The sequence below is a fragment of the Terrapene carolina genome, unplaced genomic scaffold, assembly GCF_002925995.2.
Source record: "Terrapene carolina triunguis isolate 2854851 unplaced genomic scaffold, T_m_triunguis-2.0 Scaffold24, whole genome shotgun sequence".
In the NCBI taxonomy this organism is placed as follows: Eukaryota; Metazoa; Chordata; order Testudines; family Emydidae; genus Terrapene; species Terrapene triunguis.
This window is the reverse complement of record NW_020664375.1, coordinates 2,163,745-2,186,423: the sequence shown is the minus strand read 5'-3', so window position 1 is coordinate 2,186,423 and position 22,679 is coordinate 2,163,745. Positions and strand designations below refer to the sequence as shown.

At 38.8% G+C, this 22,679-nt stretch overlaps 1 protein-coding gene across 6 annotated transcripts in view; it reads left to right on the top strand.

Moving 5' to 3' along the window:
* Positions 1 to 18,717, top strand: part of LOC112116985 (peripheral plasma membrane protein CASK) — a 408,250-nt gene extending 389,533 nt beyond the window's left edge. For all 6 annotated transcript variants that reach the window (XM_024214779.3, XM_024214778.3, XM_024214777.3 and 3 more), the window contains 5 exons: positions 4,055 to 4,135; positions 4,245 to 4,325; positions 7,868 to 8,070; positions 10,334 to 10,417; positions 17,326 to 18,717. In XM_024214779.3, the coding sequence (XP_024070547.1) occupies positions 4,055 to 4,135; positions 4,245 to 4,325; positions 7,868 to 8,070; positions 10,334 to 10,417; positions 17,326 to 17,502 (626 nt within the window). In that variant the 3' untranslated portion in view covers positions 17,503 to 18,717. The remainder of the gene's footprint in view (positions 1 to 4,054; positions 4,136 to 4,244; positions 4,326 to 7,867; positions 8,071 to 10,333; positions 10,418 to 17,325) is intronic.
* Positions 18,718 to 22,679: the final 3,962 nt, after the last annotated feature.

The window sequence follows — 22,679 nt, the reverse complement described above, 5'->3', positions numbered from 1 at the left end:
GGTACACAGAGCCACCTGCAGGTGCCAAAGGGCGGCCTCCCCCAAGCGCCGCAGCCGGGGCTGAGCACAGCGGCCCGAGCCGCCCAGAGACTGCGGCAGGGCGGCCAGGAGCAGCAGCAGCAGCGGGGCCATAGAGGGTGGGGTGCTGCCGTGGGGCCCGCATCCCGCTCTCCGGGGCTCCACTCCCTCTGGGGCTACCCTGCCCCGGCTCCTCAGCCCCCTGCCGGGGCGGTCCCCGGCTCTGCCCTCCCAGGTCCCGGCCGGTCCTGGAGGCGGGAGCCCTGGCTGGAGGGACCCTGGGCTGAGGCGCGGCCTGGGAGCCCCACTGCTTACCCTGACCCTGCCAGCGCTGGACTGGTTGGAGGCGAGGGGGAGAGTGGGCAGAGTCAGCACTGGTGGGGGGGAGGCAGGGGGTGTGGGTGGGGGAGGGCACTGGTGGGGGGAGGGGGTGAGAGCCCAGGGCTGGGGTGGGTGGCAGCCAAAAATTTGTTTGCTTGGGGCAGCAAAAAACCTAGAGCCGGCCCTGTCCAAGAGCACTATATTTCTCACAAAATTTATAAATAAAAATAGAAGATCATCATAACAAACACAGGTAAAAAAAAAAATGGTATCCTTGACATAGTACCATTTGGTACATATACTCAGAATCAACAGGCTAATTGGACTGTGGGTTCTAAATAGGGTCTGTTTGGAAAATCTTAATTCAGTCTTAGTGTCTTTGATTTAGAGGAATTAATTATCTAATGCAGGAGATTGCAGGGCAGCAAGAAGTTAACTAAAATAATACTACACCTATAAGACATAATTAAGTTTGGTAAATGCGGTACTGAATAGAGCTATCCTCAAATATTACAGTATTCTTTTTCTTGTACATAATTAGATTGATTTCCTGAGCTGTATATAACCTTGTGAAAATGAGTAGAGCTATAATAGTTTGTTCCTGCTCATATCCTCCGAGTATCAATAGGCCAAGGATACATTGTTCATCTTCATAACAAGATACGGTTATAGTGTGGGGCTAATGAACAATTAGGGTTTGGATGTGTGGTTGCCAAAATCTTATGAGCAGTTCTTATAAGATTTGGGCCCCAAATGGCAGTCATGATCCTGTGAGATTTCTCATCTCAAAAGGTAGAAATTTTACAAGATCATCTGTTGTTTGGAGATTTCCACCATTTTGAGTCATGATGTCACAAACTGGCTGTTCTCACAAGATTTTAGCAACATCTGCCCCGGAACTGGAAAATAGGTCCTTTCTTGTTTTGGATCTTACTAGGAACAAAAAACAGCAGAGTTAGTTTGAATTTGAGGAATCTAATTCAAACTCCATAGAAGGAGTCACACAAAAGCATCCAAAAGTAGAATTTGCTCCTCTTTGCTGTAGGAGCATTCACAGGAAAATTTTAACATACAAATTTTTTTTTAAGTCTTAAGCAATAGACCCATTCTGAGTATTTTCCCGTGCTACTATTTTATGGAGGTGCTGGAATGTAGTTGGTAAAACAGCCTTGCAGGCAACTAAAAATCTATGGTTTGCTAAATATTTTAGGGAAATAGCTTCAATTTTGGTGTGATTTGTCAGGATATCAATGGTGCTTGTCACCAGATTGCTTTGCAGATCAAACAATTTATGAAGCCATGGAGAAAATATTGTAATTGCTTATTATAGTCAAAAAGACAGAATTTTCTCCTTTGCTGCAAAGATAATTGCGGTCACACCTCACTTTTGTCCCTAATCAGTTCTCAAGTCTTGGGCCAAGTCCTCAAACAGTGTACAGTAACATGCCAGATCTTTCAAAAGTCTGTTTTAAATCAACCAAAGTTAACATTACTTAATAGTTTGGCTTTATTAGATTCACTTACCATTTTCAGGTGTGTTGTAAGATACATTGTAGTGATATTTAAATGTATTTGAAAAAAAATTATTATTATTATTATTATTTTGCAGAAATGCTATTGCAGGACTTTGTAAAATATCATTCCTCAGATTTAAGTTATGTTTCACAGTATGCATAAAATAATGACTATTAGAATACTGCCAAGCTTTTATAAAATGTGTTTACCATTTCTTAATGTTATTTATTTGCCTTGTGTTTAGAATATTGCATGGGAAAGTTTATTTTGTGCATATACTTTTTATTTTACTAATATATTACAAGCCATATCTCAATGACCCCTGTACATTTTTCATGCTGTCTTACTCCCAATGGCCTCTGTGCATGTAAGTAACCTGTCAAGTGACAATGCCTCTTTATTTGCTTCTTACTGTTTCCTTTCAATAACTCCTTTTCTTTATTAGCTAGTTGCACAGAAACATTAAAAGTTGTTTTTAAATGTGTCCTTGTATTCCTCATATCTTGTGTACAAAAAATCATTTTCCACTTGTGTATGGAAACCCTACAGTCATTAGGTAATCCCGTTTAGACCAAAGCATATCTTCTCCATGCTGCTAGTTTGTGGTTAAGACATTAATATGCACCATTTTTGTTGTTTGTTTGTGGTTTTTGTCGCTGATATGTATTTCAGTTCAGGAAGAATAAAGGCTAGATTTTTTTTCCAATGGGATGAGTTATTTGAGTGTTAGATAGTTAAAGTGGCAGAGCTGGTTAGCACAAAATAGATACACAGCTCTTTCTAATCTTGAATAAACTCATTAGCTAATTTAAATGAATTCAAGTTACAGCAGAGGTGTACTTCATCTTTGTAGGTTCTTGGAGTGGACAAAAATATAGCCAGAACCTTCTTCTAAAAGTACATTTTAATATTTGGAGAAACATTGAGGGAGATATTTTTCTTTAAATTGAATTCAGAATGTTTTCTGACAGACTAACAAGTTTGCAAATCCTTATATTTTCTAAGTTAAGAAGTCTTAAATAACTAAACTGACCGGTTTATAGTGTGACCAACAGTGTGTTGAAGTAGTTGTACAAAGGTTTCTAAGTACATTAAATGGATCTGAATTGCAAACTACATTACTGCAATGACTACTGGGATTAATTAAAGCCATAATATAGTAGGCTTCTTTCCTTCCTTCCTTTTTTAGACCAGGCTTGTAATATTGGTAATTCTTGTTAGAATGGAGCCCCCTTCTTTTTCATAATTACTGATTGCCACAATCTTTATCTCTAAATTAAAGCATTCTTTATAATTAGCAGCCTCCTGCCTCATTCCTTCATTAGAATTTTACTGAAATGATTTTGTTACCACAAACATTCTATTATTGGCCATAAGGAGGAACAGGCTTATTTTAATGGAGAAAACTTGATTTGATGCACATACTGTACCTTGGCAATTGACAATGATCAGATAGGTACTGCAGAAAATATATATTGCAGTTAAATTAAGATTTTACTAAAATGAGATTTTTTTTTTTATATAAATATGCCCTCATTATGGTAGAGGTTCTTTCTTGTGCAGAAATGTCATCACTTTTTGTTGCAAATCTTCATTCAGTGTCAAAAGTTTTAAAAGCATGTGAATAAAAATAGCACGTGTTTGAAGAGAACTCTACTTATAATTAACATGGTAGTTGTTTAAAGAGAAAACTATAAAACATGAATTCAAGCTACTTGCTTACGTATTTCTCATAACTCTCTGATAAAACACGATTACTAAAAGTAGCCTCTACCTTTAGTGTAAATAGATGTTCTCATATTGTATTCATGTTGGTCACTGTCTGTATACTTTATTTAGTACTGCTAATTTCCTAGGCATGCAAAAAATGTGATGGCATGCCATTTTAACTCATTATCTGCTGAATACTGCATGAAATGACATGCAAGCTGTTCCGAGCCTTTCAATAGGTTTGAATGTTGTTACATTTTTAACCATTTTTGTGGTCTTAAAAATGAATGTTTTTATTAAACTTGCAACCATAAAATGTCTAATTAAAATATATTTCAGTATTGTCAGTTTACATTTTTTAGAAATGTGGTTTTGGAATGCACATTTAATATGGTTACTAAAATTTCAGTTTGGCATAAATGAAAATCTGTTTCTTAACTCACTTCATATACGTTTTTCTCTTATCTTTCTATTTTGTGTTACGTTTTAGTATTTGATCAATTAGATCTCGTCACATATGAAGAAGTAGTAAAACTGCCAGCATTCAAAAGGAAAACACTAGTCTTACTAGGTAATTTTGAGTATACCTTATCATTCTAAACAGAACAGTAATTTTAACAGTATGTTTTGAATCTCTTAATGGTGGTGAATATAAATTTCCTCTTTGTGTTGTGGATTAGGTGCACATGGTGTGGGAAGAAGACACATAAAAAATACACTCATCACAAAACACCCAGACAGATTTGCATACCCTATTCCACGTAAGTAGCTATGTTAAATGTGGCACAAAATTATATGCATTATTTATATGATGATATGCCCAGTTAATTATTGCATGTGTAATTGTACTCTGTTAAAGCTTACGTAAAGTTAAGGGTGGTTGAATCATAATACTGGAGGGGAGAAGGAGGGTGTGGTATGAAAAATACCATCAATTCTTGCACCTAAATATATACAGCATCCCTTTCATTTGGAACATTTTCATACTATTAACATAAAACTTATGTTTTTATTGAGGCATCCTTCCCCCAAATGTTTGGTATTTTAAGGTTTAAACCTAACAGTCACTTTATTCACATATATTATCTTTTAAGTATTTAGTTTTATGTGTCTGGATCAGTCAAAACAGGAGAAGGTCTCAAGGTCACAAAATTCCCGTGAAAAGAAATGTAAATTGGACTTCGATTAAACATTTTATACATTTACCTTATTTCACTGTTTTACATTACTCTACATACAGCCTTGAGGTCTGTTACTTTAAGTTCCCGTAGAATTATCCAGAGATGAGGATAAGAGCAAAGTGCAGTTCATTTTACTGTTTGCAAATAAATTGTTACCAAAATCCCTGATTCTCCTTCGTGACCTCGCTGCCACTATAGGATTTGCATGCCCTGCCACAGGAGCCACAGAACCCTCTGCAGTGTAGTTTACAACTGGGGAGCACACATTTATTCTTCAGATTCAGCATTCTGAGACCAGGGGCATAAACCCCTCCCCCAGCTAGCTGTCCCCAGTTCCACTCACAGAATCCAACAGATCCCCTTCACGGGGGCTCAGACACGACAGTGATGGTTATGGCATAAGAACCGAGACAGATTTATATCTTGTTAGCTTTTTGTTTTATAATTAAGGTTAGATGAGTTGTAGTTACGGGAAGTTCATTGTTTTTACAGTTAATGTAGCCCTCGGTGTTAATTTTTAAAACCTCTCTGTGCTGGTGGATGCAGAAAAATCATAGGGGTTTTAGAAGAGTTCTTCTTTGCACACAAACTCCTTGGTTGTGCTGGTTGCTTCAACTGCTTCCCCACTAAACTCCCTCTTAGAGCCCCTTCATTATGGCTCCCACCCTCTCCTTTTCACTGAAGCCATTTTTACTAAGGTCACCAATGACTGACCCTCTCATTGCCAATTTTACAGGGCTTCTCTCTCTCCCTGCTGCTTTCAACAGTCAATTAATTCCTCTCCTACCACTCACTCTCCACCTGTGGCTTTTGAGATTCTGTTTGTGTGCTTGTAATTCTCCGATTATTCAATAAGCCTCCCCCCGGGCAGCTCCTCTTTCTCTGTACTGCAGTCATGCTGATGTCATTCAGGCCTCTATCCCAGGTCCCCTCCTTTTCTATATATACTCACACACACTCTCTCTTTCTCTGGCAAATTGATCCATGGTCATGGTTTAAACTACTATGTACAGTATATGCTTATGACTCCTAAAAATCCCTCTGTCATGCTGTCTGGAGTGGTTCACAGCCATGAGTGCCAGCCTCAGGGCAGACTGTCAAAAAGCAGGACAGACACCCCAACTGGTGGTATGTTCTGTAATTAGATTTCACCAACCCAGTAACAAATGTGAGCTTGTGGATCACTGTAAAAGTCTTACCCTTGTGTCACTCTTGGGCACTCCGGTCTATCTTGCCACCCAGGCAAGTTGGAGTTAGTGATAAATGGTCACTTACATCAAAAATCACAACATATTCAGGTTGTTCCCAGTCCCAAGAGACCAGTCACTTATCCCCAGATCAGTTTGCACCTTAGATCTCACACCAAAGACAACATTGATAGCCAATCTTAGAGTAAACTAACTAAGGATTTATTAACTGGGAAAAAGAAACGGGAGAGATATTTACAGGTTAAAGCAGGCAACATATAAGCACAAATGAGTTACAATCTGTGGTTCTGAAAGGTGACAGAGTTGTTGTAATCTTTCCACTGAACGTCTTTTAGGGCTAACCCAGGTTGACCCTGGGGATCTCTGCTTTTACTTCTTAGCTCCAGCCATTGTGAGAGTCCAAACGGCAGAGAGAAAGAGCTATTTCTTCTTGTAAGCGTCTTTATATGCCCTTCCCCCAGAGTTCAAACCACTGGTATGATTGCTCCTGCACATAACTTCATGGGTGGATTGGGCAATCAACAAAGTTTTTGTCCTACATTGTCCCATTTAGTTTTGATAGTCCTTGATGGGCAGAGGAACCACTCTTCCTGCCTAGGTTCACAAGTTCAGAGCGGGCATTTTTACAATTATAAAGCAAAACTTGCATATTACTTTATAGCATGGTATACAGCCATTATAAGTTAGAGTAATGTATTTAGCAACTTATGGACATCTTTACAAGTCTAACACCTATTTTGAACAATATTGACATATGGGTGAGCTGATCTGGTTTCCAGTTGTGAATTTCAGTGCTCAGTTGACACCTACAGCCTTTGCAATTGCTGGCACCTGGTTTACCAGCATCACTCTCCTCTTCCCACATTCCTTTGCCCAACAGCCCCTGGCAGCTGAGAGAAGCAATTGCAGTGAAAGTTCTGCACAGACTCTACAGCCCTGTGCTAGAGCAAGCTCAGTGGGGAATCTAGCTACCAAACTCTTCACACAGGCTCGGAAGAAAGGTGTTAACTGTGATGCTTCTAACTTGACCATATTTGGGTGAATTGTCTTGAATACACCAAAAGACACATCCCTGACATTAGGGTGACACTCCCCACCCCCGCCAAATTTCATGTCCCTGTTCCAAAGTATGGAGATACGAGAGCTTCTGAACTAAATGGTTGTGGAAAAAAAAAAAAAAGAGTGTTATAATGGGAAGTGTTGGGCAACCTTAACTATCGTTGATACTATCAGCTCCGCCTATAGTACCAGTGGATACAAGGTTGAAGAGAGAGGAAGAGGGAGAGGATGAGAGGTGGTGAGGGAATTTTGGGAGGATGGAGCCAAGGCCTTAGAGGTGGAGAGTCAGAATGATGCCTTGAAGCCCAAGATTAGATTGAGACAGGAGAGGCAGGAAGGAGTGCACTGGAGACCTCTTCTTGCAGAATTTATCAAGGTTTGAGGAGGGAGTTGAAGGCAGACAAGAGTCACTGGGGGTTGAATATGCAAGTGTCTATCAGGAGGGTTTGTTCACCAAGGAAGAAGGAAGGCTTGGAGGATTTCAAAACCCCTTTCTCTTCCCTGTGCTTGAAGCCTACGCATAGTCGTGATACAAGTTCCAGAGTCAATTGAGTTACAAGTGTCTTCCACCAAACTAAACACCATTCTCTGCTAGCAATTATACAGAAACGGGACAGAGACACACACACCTTATGCCCCTCTCCCTGCACCTTTGAAGTTTAAAAGAATCATTTAAATAATAATTGATGGTTAACGTAAGCCTTTGTCGAGCAAGTGAATAAAACTTTGAAAATATGTAAAAAATAATCAAGATTTAGAACAGTTTGGGAATGGATTGTTACATGAATAACTATTAATAGGCCAACAAAAAATCCACATTTAAATTGTGTCCTTTTGCATTCCTTGACATTTCAGACACAACCAGACCTCCCAAGAAAGATGAAGAAAATGGAAAGAATTATTACTTTGTATCGCATGAGCAAATGATGCAGGATATATCCAACAATGAATATTTGGAATATGGCAGCCATGAGGACGCAATGTACGGGACAAAACTGGAAACAATACGGAAGATCCATGAGCAGGGACTAATTGCAATACTTGATGTAGAGCCTCAGGTACTTATTGGAAATACATAAAAATGCAAAACTTATCAGAGACACCTGAATTTTATTTTGTTACATTCTGTCACCAGTCATTTTTTGACCATAGAATTTAAGACATATAGCTCATCATACATTTAATGTGAAAGGTTTTTAGTATGTGGGGCAATGGTTCCACACAGGAACTTCAGTGTATGAAATCATTTTCTACTGATTGTTAGGGTAAAAGTAAGAAGTAGAAATGAGCTCACCATTTGTCTTGGCAAGGGACCAGTACTGCTATGAAAATCTGCTTATTGCACACTTTAATATAATAAGGGAAATTATTGTTACATTGTTGTTCACTGTACTTAGCTGTCCATTGAAGCAGCTGATTGTCTGTGCTGGCCAGCTGTAATGCATTAATATGGTCAGCCCTAGATTTCACTTTGATACCACACACAGGAGGGAATTTTGTTCTGCATTGTCCTGATTGCCCCCTACTTCCCTGCTGTTACTAGGTCAGCAATCCCAGAAATAGCATTCTCTGTCAATCACTGATGCCATAGGAAGGTGTTGCCTATAGAATGGCTACAGTTATATTTATTAATGTCTTTGTGTTATAATAGCATCAGTGAGTAGGTAAATTCACGAACTCAAAGAATATGAATACTTTATTCACAGTGTTGCAATCTTGATATAAAATCCTAAATGGAACATTTTGACTAATTTCCTTTGGAACCCCCCACGTTGATATGAATTTCTGTTGATGGCCGAGTATTTGTATGTTTTATTTTTAGCTGTAGTGCCTTTGAATTCATATTCAAGCAGGTTAAAGGACATGGGGAAACAAGAGACCAGTCCTGAAATAACTTGCAGGAACCAATTAAAAATAGGAGCAGCTGAGCCCAGAAGACAACAAGCCAGACCGTTATTTTTCCTGGGTTATGAACTGTCTGCATTCTTTTTCACCAGTCACTGCTTTGGTTTGCAGGGCTCATCCCCCTGTGAGCAAAATTAACTAGTTGTGACCAATGTTGTCTGTTTTCTCTACACTGGCTCTTCTCTTCTTTTGTGGCTGGATTCATGAGATCACAGATTTGGTTCTGGACAGTGCAGTTGATGAACTTTGTTTCACCTAAGTGGAGACTTTTTCAGAACAAAAATAAGATATCTGACTACACTGTATAATGCAGCTCACCTAATTCGTTAGATTCATAGTAGTACTTGTCCATGAGCCCAGTTCTAGTTAATTACCCTGTTTCTGTATTCCAGGTTCAGGCATCCTCCATTCTGTGAGCTTCCCTGACTCATGTACCCATGTTTGCAGGGTGACCTCTTTTTTTCTGTAGAAACAATGCATACCTGATTATACCTGAAGATGGATTTCAAGCAGCAGAGAGGGACATCAACTCAGCTGGCTGTCAGGCTGGTTTAAAAAACAAAGGGCCACTTCGTACTGCTTTGGAGGGAATAGGAGTGTCTTTCACTCTACGTTCTGCCCAGACAGTTGAGATCAGCTAGGTTATGTTTGCTTGCTACCTACCCCAAGTTTCAGTCTGGAACAGGCCAGGAGGAGGGACTCCCTGTAGTAGGGCCTCATTTGTGGAACTATCTGTCACTCATAAATCATTGCTGTTTGAGTCAGGTTAAGCATAACCATTGTCTTTACATTTACCCTTCTGCATAGAGGTAGCTTGTGGCCTCTCTAGCAGGGCCATTGGTCTCAGTTTGATTATTGAATTATTAGTATGTTCAGTACCCTCACACTTTGAAAGCTTCATAGTTTCCACATCAGAACATTTTTGCTTCAGCAAAAATAAAAATAAGTTTATCTGTAGGTTGAACAATATCCTCAACCAGAAAATGTTTTCTTATATTTTAGTCAGCATTTACTATAAAGTACAATTTACATTTTGACCCATTGAGAATAACCATAGCAAAAGTTTTTCTGGCTAATGCAAATTCTTTAGCTTTTAAATATAAACTGATTTTTAGTTTTTTCTGTAGGAAAAATACCCTGCATATGAAATCTTGGATGCTTACCCTGGCAATTCTTTATGATGAACTTACAGTTTGGGCCCCAATCTTGCAAAGACTTAGTGGAGTAAATGTGACTGTAAGCTTAAGCACATTTGTAAGTCTTACCAGGATCAGGGTCTTAATTCTTAATATTTCTTGATTATATTTTAAAACTGATCTAAAGTCTTGTTAGTTCTTCCCTCTGTTTGTGTATTTAAACTTGTATCCTGTTGATTGATTTGTTCCTCTTCTCAAGTATTTAATGTTTTTTACATAGGCACTGAAGGTCCTGAGAACTGCAGAGTTTGCCCCTTTTGTTGTTTTTATTGCTGCGCCTACGATTACCCCAGGCATTAATGAGGTAAGGCTTATTACAGGTAAATGTTTTTATCAGAAGACACAATTCTATGGATGATTCAGTATGTGAATAAGATCAACATTTTAACTGACCAGTTGTCTTTTATAGTGGGGTCAGAACACCACTGAAGTTAAGATTGAGATGATCTTACTGAATAACAAATGATTTTTCCTACGTTTAAATATAAACTTGAGCTGCAAGGATCCATGCGCTGTCACTACTAGGGAAGCACTTCATAGTAGTCTTAGCTCTTCACATGACAACTTTAACATCAGCTGATATATAGATCAGTATTGATCATTTGATATCCTTTTAAAATATATTGTTCAGTTTTATTTCCTCCCTACCTAAAAGAATTGTTTCCAAAATCCTTGCTGTGGCCATTGAGCCAGCTAATTGGTCAGCTGTCCAAGAATTTCCAGTTTCTGAATCATTCAATCTACTTTACTCTTTCCTCCCCAAGTAGAAGGAGGAAGCTGCTACTAAGTTTCATCTTTGAGCAAAGAAATCCCAAAGCAATGTACCAGAAACTTGCTTATTACATTCAAATAACATTGTGATACTTGGAACTGTGAAACTGGAATGGATACCTGCTGGTGAGAAATTAAGTGTTCATGTTCAAAGAGAGTTTATGTAAATAAAGTCCTCAGGATTTAGCTCAAACCAGAACAAACAAAACATTTATAACCAGCTCCTTCCTTTTTTTTTGCTCTAGTAAGGTGTTAATTGTATTTGTATCTTAATAAGAACATTCTCTCTTAGCAAATCCCTCTTCCATCTCTTTGATCCTGCAGGGAAGTGATAATCCTGTGTTTGTAGCAACAGTCTGCTTCCCCAGACATAATGTGTGTGATAACACAATTAGAATTAGGACTTCACTACAGATTCTTGCAGATAAATGATGGGCCAGAAAGGATAAACATGGTCAAACACAAATACCATAAATAATTAGTAAAATGGCAAGAAAATTATGGAAAAAAAGTGAAAGACAAATGGCTTTGTTTTAAGTAATGAGGAGTCCGGTGGCACCGTAAAGACTAACAGATTTATGCCCAAATAAATCTGTTAGTCTTTAAGGTGCCACTGGACTCCTTGTTGTTTTTGTGGATAGAGACTAACATGGCTACCCCTCTGATACTTTGTTTTAACTGTTAAGTTTCCCAAACACAGAAATGAAGATGTCTCAGAGCATTCTGATTTCGGCTATGTTAAAATGATGTAGTGATCATTCCTCTGAAACATTGCTGATGTTATCATTTACTGTAAATTTATATGAGCAAATATTAAAATGCTGCATCTTAGTCACTTGTAATGGTAGATATTATTTTGCACAGCAGATTGCATAACTGTTTTTAAAAAAAACAGCTCAAGAGCATGAGAATCAGTCCTGGATTGTTATGCAACTTTTCTGATTATTTTACCTGGAGCTATTGTACAACTCATTGTAAATGCACAAAAGCCCCTGAAGATCTTCAGTACTATTTTTGCCTTTTTTTAAAAAAATCCATGTGTCTTTTGGCCCAAAGTTATTACAGAATTATCTGATTGCTCCAGTGTGGTGTTTCAAATCTCCTACTCTGAAATACCAGTGGTACTTTTCTTTTAACCATTCAGAAGTTCATGTTGTAGAATGAGAGATGGGGGAGAACTGGGAGGGTTAATATGAGAAAGCACATTGCTGGTTTGGGATGTACTGAGCTACAGTGTGGGCATGTGCAAGATTGGGCTTTTTTCCCCTCATTGAGATGGAAGACATAGGGGAGTTAAACCAAGAAAGGTTAGGGTTCAAATATTTAGTCTCATTATTATGCTCTTGTGCTGTATTTCCTTTTAAGTTTTGTTTACTTTTTATGGCCCAGATCCTGCAATTCGATCTGTGTGGTATAAAAATTCATCCAAGTGGACTCCATTGCAAAGTCAGAGCCATGCTTTAATGTTTTGAATACTTGCTAAAACTGTCACTGTCTGTGAACCACTAACACTCACTTTAAAAAACAAGTAATAACAGTGGACATTAATGCAATCTGGGGTCCTACTCACCTGGATCTATTGTGCTATTTGAGAGGGAATGGAATATATACAGAAACTGTGGTATGATGTGTCTTACCAGACTAGGTTTTCGTGTGCATACTTCATATTTCCCATTCATTTTTTTCTTTTACAAAAGATTCATTTGCATAAAGAATAGCCCTTTTGACCTTTTTATCCTGCTTTGTTTCATTTTTACAAACACCTGACGCGCAAACATCTGTAAATGACTGTCTTTTTTCCTTATGTTTTTTCTTGAATTATCATCTTTGCCTTTCTTTTCATTTTCCTGCACTCTTATTCATTTTATATAGCTGCCAAAATGGTGCAGAAAATTGCCTGTAAGTACCAGCTAGGACCTGATAAGATGCAATTCTGATTATTTTAATAGATTTAGATTGTAGATATCCTTATTCCCACTCAACATTACTTTTGCCGTTAGAATAAAAGTATAAAGTAATAAAGACCTAGACATCTGTGCTAAAGCTCATTCAAATGGAAGGATTATTCATTGGCAAAAAGAAAAAAGTTAAAAGGATAGCCTCAAAAACAAGTGAGCACAGAGACTTTTATTCCTACTCTAGGAAATGCACATTATGACTTTGTGGTTGACACGGTTCAAACAGCCTTATCCTGCAATGCACAGTTGAGCCATTTTAACCGACTGTAGAATGCATGTACAGTATCTCCAGTTTACAGGGATCCCACTGTAACTGAGAGTAAAGACACAAAATACAGTGCCTTTCTGGGTAAATATTGGATGGTTCTCGTGGTTTTATGAGGCACAAACCAAGTGCTTGATATCTTCAACCACAAAACATGTAATAATCCCCAGAAATGCATGGCCTGAAATGTCTTACTGCCTGGCACAATTGAAAATACAAATTTTAGAGATTTCAAATGTCCTAGCACATCTCTAGTTTTAACATTTTAATTTTAAAACAAAAAATGATATCCCTTCTGGTTGCCAAGCTAACCTTCACAATGTAAAGAGAGGTCTTAATGGAATGTTAGCTTTGAAGCCTGATTATGGCCACTTACATGCTAAGTGACATAAATCCTTTAACTGCTAATCAATTTACCAGAAACATTTAGCCAAAGCTGTTATCCAGTGTGGCTAGATATATATCTTGCATTCTGATATTCAGGTTTTTTTAAAGGACATGTGCACAAATAATGCTGTAAATTTGGAATATGCAGATAGGTGATAATTCTGTCGTATATTCAAATTAGAGGTGGGACCAAACAAGAAACCTTGATCTGGCTCCTCCTCCCCAAACTTTGAGGAAGTTTGGACCCACTTCAGAACTTTGCAGCTCAGGCCAATCCTTAATTCAATAAAGTAAAAGACGTATCCTACATTCTTGAGGACAATAGTAAAAATACTCCTCTGGCAATTCCGCATCACTGCGCATGCGCAGAATTCATGTCCCCTGAAGATTTCTTTGCTTCCCCACAGAAAAATGACTTCTGATGGGGAAGCAAAGGGAAGCCACAAAAGCAGTCATCCGCCCCTCCCCGGCAGTGCAGGCAGGTTGGTTCGGGCACCCGGAGCAGCCAGTAGAGATGTAAATCACCACCCAAGGGAGGGTGGGGGTTGCAGAGTCGTGTGTGTGAGAGGGAGAGAGACACTCTGTCCCTCTCGCTTGCTATTGCAGCATGCTTGGCATGGAGGGGCAGGGCTTCGGGGTGTTTCTGAGGAGGTAGGTGTGGGACAGGCTCTGTCCCCTCAGGCAGAGCAGAATGTAGCAGCCTGCCTACTTAGTGAATTGTTCCCATTCTCTTTGTGAATTCCCTCAGGAGTATAAAACAGGTGTAAATGTTTTAAGGCTCCTTTACATTGCCAGAGTGGTGTAAAGGACAGTATCGGCTTATAAATGCTTCTGGTGCTTTAGTGATTAGAACTGGTCTAAATTTTTGGACTGAAAAAAATTCCTATCAGAATGGGCTCCATGAACTGTTTGCTACTGACCTTTCTGGAGATGGTCAGTAGTCAATATAAATTGTGAGTTTGATTCCCCAGCCCTCAATTGCTGTTCAGTTGCCTAGGATGTAACACTGAGCATATGTCTGCATATATTTGTTGACTAATAACTAGAAATAAAGGGTCAAACCTAGTTACATTACTGTTAGGCATGGGGGATTGGGGATTTCCTCCAATGCTCCCCACTCCAATTCTCCATCCATTATATTGTCGTTGAAATAAATTACCAAAATAATTGAAACCAGAGTGATTATATTGCGTTATTTTGACAAATAAAATATGCAGAATTTTTCAGAATTTTATATCATGCATAGAATTTTTTATTTTTGGCTGCAGAATTTTTTATTTTTTGGCGCAGAATTCCCCTAGGAGTAGGTAAAAGTAACATTTTGCATTTCCATGAGGGTAAGTAGTGTAGGTCTCCCAAAATGCAATCTCCTTAGTTGTCTATAAAATATTACATAGGAGCAACAGTGACAGTTAAATGCTATAATCTAATAGATATTTTTGAAATACCCTCTTTGTTTTTGCAAAATCTAGGACCAGAGCCAAGTAGAAGTAAAGATTTGAGAACAACTCTTCTCATTCTTTTCCTGTCTTCCTTTTTTTAAAGGAAATACCCACATGTTTTATAGATTCCCTGCAGATTTCTATTTTCTCTGCTAATTTACCATTATAAAATAGTGTAGATTAAAAAGTTTATATCCATACATTTACTGAGTATTACTGATACTGGCATGAAACTGATTGTGAAAACCTACATTTGTGTCCCGAGTTCTAAAACCTTTTATATTATAACATACAGTATTAGTCCAATCGCTTCAGGTTTATACTCATTTGAAATATACAGTGTCCAGTACTGTGTATTTTTAAAACATTGGGGTTACAGACATAAAATGTACCTTTTAATTAGGTATCTTGAAAGTGCTAAAAATGTAGCACTTATACAAATATAATTTTTCACTTTGTAGATTAATTTAAACACAAAGGCGTCAAATGCTCAGCTGGTAGAAATCATTGAAGCTCTGTTGAAGTCAGTTGAGCTCTGATAATTGACGAGAGCTGAGGATTTTGCCATGGTTGCTGCATTATTGTAGGTGTCCCAGTGGTGTATTTAGCACAACCTAAGGTCTCTCTTTATCAGTAATTGACTTGAGAATAGCATAGGACAAATCTGCACATATTGTTTTTCACATGTGCTTGTTTGGGTGCATAATACTCCCTAAAAGGTCATTCCCTGTATACGTCTGTGTGAGGAGCACTTGGCTACATTTATGTTTGAATGTAGTGTTCAAATATGGAGAGAGTGAGTCACCTTCTGTTGACTAGTGGGGACTGTACAGTTGTTAGGAGCTGCTGCTTTTCTGAAGCGATTCAATCAGGATCTAGAACTGTACTCAAAGAAATGGTTAGTTTCATGGTATAGGAAAGGAAAAGTGCCTCATCCCAGTTTCCTCCCACTGAATGCTGATTTTCAGATGCCCCAAAAGGCACAGCTTCCACATCTTTTTTTTTTTTATTCAGTGCAATCCCAGATACTTGGTCAGTTGAGGAAAGGGAACCCAGTTGACCTCTTAATATAAAGACTATGGAAATCAAATTTTGTGGCCCAAATAATTTCAAGTAATAAGACCACTCAATGCTGCTCTGTGTTTTATAGCACTGGAGTGCTGGGCTGCATCTATTGGTACCCTAGAGAACTGAACCATTGCTAATTGAACTGGTGGGATAACACCAGGGTAGGTACTAACACTGCAGTGTGCCCATACTGGCCATATTGTTTTGGGAGTACTTTTGCCCCATTTCCATATTGCACTGTGCGATGACATTTCATTTGCACTGACTCCTGGGTACCTATCCCACAGTTCCTAGAAGCAATGGCTTGTGGGAAATTTCAGATGATCTTCTGGTATCCTGAGGGAATTGTGAGAAGAGAGTTTAAACTCCCATCATTCATTCTCACCACAGAACTGAGGCAGCAGGCCCCCCAGGGTGAGGGGGGGCGTGAGTCATCCATGCCACAAGCCTCCTGCAACCCTGCTCCATTTGGAAGCCCAGACTCAATCAATGAATCCCAGAATGTGAGCAGTGCTGGCCTTGGAGGAGCGTGGCAGGAGCACCCACAAAATATGATTCCAAAGGCCATATATGATAACCTGGTCTCAATTTAGGGCAGGTTCCCGACACAACTCCCAGAAGAGTTGGAGGTGATGAAACTGGTGCAGCTATTTTTGGTGGGCTTGAATTGCACCAGTATAGTCTGGAATTAGAATAGTCTCAGATAGACCATAAGATGTTAGAAGAGGGTTATAGTAAAAGAGAAATTAGAAAGCAATAGAGTGAGAATTTCCTTAGACTGTCCACAGTAAATATTTATTAAAATAAAAGGAAGTGAAACTCGAAGACTGATGCTGAGTAGTAATAGATATTACAGAAATTGTCCGAAAACAGCTGATACTTGAAAACACATCCTGTCATGTTTCCAGTATCGATGTCTGGATAGATGCCAAACAGCTTGTATTTGTGAACTGGGTATGTTTTCATTCATGAACTGGCACTCTTTCCATGTTTGTACTGGTTCTTACTTCTATTTTTTTTAAATCCTCATGCTTATCCCCTGTCTGTTTAACCCTTCCCACAAATTAGATAAGTGTCCTGATGTGTCTTGAGTAACCTCTGTTGAGAATTGTGATTTTGTGTAAAGTTACGAGGGAGAAGCAAGTTAGTTTCTTCCTTGTAACATGCATGGAATTTGACATTATGTAGAGGGCATAAGTCATTCATGAATCCTTAAATTTGGTTTTATTTTTGCTGTTTCCTTCTCTGTAACCAACAAACAGAAAACTGAACAAAAGAATCTAATTTATCTCTCTTGCTTTCTTTTCCAATCATTGTGCAGGATGAATCTCTTCAGCGCCTGCAAAAGGAATCTGAGATCTTACAGAGAACATATGCACACTACTTTGATCTAACAATTATCAACAATGAAATTGATGAAACAATCAGGCATCTGGAGGAAGCCATTGAGCTTGTTTGTACAGCATCACAGTGGGTTCCAGTCTCCTGGGTCTATTAGGCCTTTCACCAGATAACTGAAGAATTTTATCAATACTGGGAACCACCTCATACATGGAAAACCTCTTTGTTATTGACCTTGTGTCAACAGATCTTGGCCCCTAGAGACTACCTAGATGTAGTGTGACCTAAATTTATAATTATTGTCATGTCCTAATAGATAGGAGGAGAAAAAAAATTAAACACTAATTTAAAGAGACAGTATCTTTTTTAATCAGTTCTCCTAAACTTTAATAAAATATATGTTTCAATATATGTATTATTCAATCCTTTGGAATGTTATATTTTTGGAAATCATAGCTTATTATTTCAAAGGCCCCTAAAAACTGCACAAAATAGATGCTGCTTTCTATAATCTATTTTAATAATAATAATAAATGATTCTGTTACCTTAACTTGGGGGTGGAACACTACATTCTATTTAGAGTCTGATTTTATGGATTGGGATACCTTGCTTTCCTTTATTTATTTGAAATAATTAGTCTAATGATTGCAAAACAAATTCATAAATTTTAAAGGCCTTTCTTTGCTTTTTTTTTTTTTTTTTAGAATAGTATTTTTAAGTATTTTTATGTAACATCCAGATAATGTGATACTGTCTCTTTGAAGAACTCTGTAAACCTTTTAGAGATTTGAAATTGGGTCTTGACTCTTAATGCATGTGGACAGTCGCAAGCGTTCATGCCGTTGGTGTATCTGTGTTGAAAAAAAACCTGTAATCTACAGCAAAATACATTCCGTTCATGGGAAAACGTACCCAAGGGAATAAAATAAAATATTATGACTAAGTTGTAAACCTATGCACATCCCTTGCATTTTGGGCAACTTTATAAAAAAACTGATTTTTATTAATAATAATCATGTAGTGAAATGTGTTTGTAATTTTGTCTCAATTTAATTTGTTGTAAGGTGGGCGGGGGAAATTACTGGTTTCACCATTTCAGATCTGTGTTGTCTGAGAGTATTAACGTTTTAATTAAGTTTAAGCAAAGAAATGCTGATTTTTAATATGTATGTAATGTTTAAAAAATGCACACATTTTAAGAGAAAATACTGTGCAATGAAGAAACCAGTTTAAGCAATGCGATAAACTGGCTATTCCAAAAGACTCATCTACAACAGCCCTGTAAATTCCTTAAAAATGGTAACTGACTCTACAGTCTGACCAATTTTTTTTATTTTAAATATACTTCCTTTTATGTGTTCAACAATTAAATGCCTTTGGGTCCTTCATTTCATCATAGATTTCTTCAAGTAGTTCTGAAATCACTCTTAGATTTTAAGAAACCTTTCTTGACCATGCTTAAGTTAATCAAAGGCTCTGATGTGAATACAAGTCTATCATGGGGCTCTGCTGAGCAGATAAACACAGTTTGACCAATTTATGAACTAGAGCAAAGCCCAAGAAAGCAAATTCAGCCATGTATTCACTTCAGAGCTTTGTGGTTCTGTGGTTTCTGTTTCCTCATCTCATGCCCCTTGGCACAGGTGGTTTACATTTCCTCTTAATGCAGCTGAACTAAATTGAGCATCATCACCACCACAGTTCATGACATCATAATCTACCTGGTCACAGGTGACAGACGGTATGATGATCCAGAGTCTGATTTCTCTTAAGAACTCAGTTGTCTGTTTTATGGTATAACATGAACTTTAGCTTGTGTGTTAAATTATAACATGGCCATGAAAGGGTTATCCTCAAAGTTAAAATGTGATTGACCTGCAGATTGTTTCAACTGCTTGGGAACACTTCATATAATCAAGGTATGTTCTCACTGTAAAACCTTTTCTCAAGAGGCTAAAAGCTTTTAAAGCACATAGGTTGATACTGTCCTTCGTCCTGCCCCCTGCAGCACAGACCATGCTGATTCTGCTCTCTTTTCTCCTTGTAAAGTCCTTAGACAGCAACAGAGTATCTTAGGGTCCACCAACACTTCAGATACAGCCAGATCAGCCGGGTTGCAACATGGCTGTTCTGTGAACCAGTCACAACACAGTTCCAGTCTGTAATGTAGATGGAACCTTGATCCAAGGCTTTACCCCGGTTACAGGACCCATCTACAATATACACTAGAATTGTGTAATGACCAGGTCACAGAACAAACATCTTGTAATTGAGTCCTTTGACTTAGTTATACTTGTAATGTTTGTATACAGGCTGTTGGAAATCTGCTAACAAAAAGGTTCTTATGGACCCTCACCTATGTAGCCCCAACAAAAGCGTGACATTGATTGTTTAACAAGGCCTGGTCTACACTGGGGATGGCGGGGGAGGATCGATCTGAGTTACGCAACTTCAGCTACATGAATAACGTAGCTGAAGTCGACGTACTTAGATCTACTTACCGCAGTGTCTTCACTACAGTGAGTCAACTGCTGCCGCTCCCCCGTTGACTCTGCCTGCGCCTCTTGCTAAGCTGGAGTACAGGAGTCGACGGGCGAGCGCTCAGGGATCGATTTATCGCGTCTAGTCTAGACGCGATAAATCGATCTCCACTGGATCGATCACTGCCTGCCGATCCGGTTGGTAGTGAAGACATACCCCAAGGGATAGCAAAAAGTGTATTAAATTGCTGGAACTTGTTCATCCACTCTGGCCTTAGCATTTCCAGAATGTTTAAAAAATAGACTGTAACCCTGGTAATAAGTGAAAATCCAGAAACAATTGTCAGCATCCACTAGTACTGTACCATTGTAATTACAGTTGCATTTGAGCAGGCATTCTTGCAGACCAGCCCTTCATATGGTGGCACTAGCCACAGCTTAGCTCAGTGCTAGGTCAGTACACTCTCAGACTACCTCTTTTCCTGATCAAGCACAAAGATGAGCAGACTAAACAAAATGCAGCAAGGAAGAATTCCTGTTCTTAGAAACAGTCGTCTTCTATGGTAAGCATCTGTATCTCTGACTTCATTGACACCTTCTTTATCTTAAATGTTTGTAAAGTTAAACAGGTATTTGTAAGGAAACTTGGATGCTATTTAAGCCATAATCCACCAGAAAGAAAATTTGACTATGCAGGACATTCTGATTCTGTCAATTTGAATTACTTGGAGATTCTGAACAACCAGCCTCCTAGAAAGAGAAGTCTGCTACCTTGCATATTATTATTAAGCAGTGATATGATATATAATTGACTTGGAGGAGGGAAGAAAGTGGAGTCCCTCATTTAGGCAATGCTATACAGTAGTCTCTGTCTCAGTAAACAGATCTTTGGATAGATTTGTTTCTTGATGCAATATGTTTAACCAAGATCAGCCTACCTTTAAGGAATTCTAGGCCAGATCTAGATGCCTTGTCTGCTCCATTTATGCTACTCCCATGGCAGAAAGAGCAGAAGGCTGCCATAGCTCCCCAGCTGAGGGTTTCCCTGGTATGGAGAAGACTAACAGGTATAGAACTAGTGGTGAGGGGATGCAGCTCATTGTGGTTCAGCTCTCCCCAGCTGGAGGATGGCCCCTGACATTGTCTACACTGGCGGGTGGGGGGAGGGAACTTCAGCAGTGAGTCTCAGAGCCTGAGTGTACAGACTTGGGCTCCTGCTATGACACTAAAAATAGCCAAGTAAACGTTCCCACTTGAGCTCTGAAACTCTGGGAGGTGGTGGATTTAGAGCCCGAAGATGCTACTACCTTATGTAGTTATCCTTTCATAGAAAGAAATCCACCCCTTCCCCCAGCCTCAGAGCCCCAGCCCTAGCGGGAATATCTATGTGGCTATTTTTAGGGCTGTAGCATGAGCCCGAGTCTGTAGACCTGGGCTCTGAGTCTCACTGCCCCGCAGGTTTTTTTGCAAAGTAGAGACACCCTTAGGGGCTGTAGCCAGCCAACATAACTTTAAGCAGACATTAGGCTGCTCTAAATTATGCTGGCACTGATTCAGAAGTGGCCCTGGAATAAGAGAGTTGTACCAGTCTACCTTTGGCTCCGAGTCTTTATAATTTTGTAAGTCGCTTGTGCACTGGGGCTCTTAGCATTAGACAGTTTATTAAGTAAATTTGATCCTTCCAGTATGCTGCATCTTCCATCTGCCTCGTGCCTGTGGACTTAGAAATTGTAAGGTTCTCTATTAAATGTTCTTTTAACATGTTTCCATTCCCTGCATAAAAAGAACCCTTGTTATTTTATGTTTCAGGGTGAAAAGATTATTGAATTGTAGCAGTAGCCAGTTAGGAAGTTGTGGCAACTATACGCATGCAGCTTTTTAATAGCAGAAGAATGTCTTCTGTTCCCTTCCCTTCTAGATTTAATCCTTGGACATTGGGTGGTTTTTTTGGTCAAGAAATATGCATTGCCATATTCTCTTAACTTCAGAGATCAGTAGCGACCTTGCACATTTAGCAGTATATTTTAACCTAGAAGATTTCAAAGATTTGCTCCGTTTTAATGCTTCTCAGATATATTTTGTCATTATTAAAAATGAAAGGCGTGTCCTCAAATTTCACCTTAAATATGGCTACTAAAAATCACAGTAGGAAAAATACTTACATATGCAGGCTGTAACTTATTTCTTATTTATTTTTCGTTCTTTGCTCAAAAGAAGCTGAGTATTGGGAAAAGTTGCTGAACATAAAGTTGACCTTTCAAAATGTAGATAAAAATATCCAGTCCAAGCACTTTGTGGTCTTGTTCTACTCTACTGAGATTAGCCCTAGATGCCCTTATTTAAGGCAGTTAAAACCTGGATCTAAGCAGTAACATGTTTGATATACAATTTTTCTAGAGGATGCAGGAAACCTACAAAACTTTTCTAATGAATTCTAGATGAATTAGAAGTAAAATATACTCCAACTCTGCTGCTCACAAAATATTTTCTTAGGTCCAGTCAAGCAGGTATAATGGGTCTTGTATGTGTGCGGTTCTGCAGTGTGGAGTCGGTAGTGGGCTTGGCTAATGAGAGAGCGTGAGCCAGGATATGGGGACATGTAATGGAGACATACCCTGAGGGTTGCTTCACATAATAGCACCTGGACACCAGGGTGGTGGGCACATTAGATTAACTAGGGGAGAGCATATTTTTCCCAATATTATATAGAAATATTCCAAGCAGGTTACAAACATAATTCTTGCCATTTTTTCTTCTGGCCTTCAATGAAGTACTATTAGTGCACCTGGCAACAATGTTTGCTTTCTGTTCTTAAAAGAATTGGATACAGCCCTCTATTCCAGTCCTTTGTAC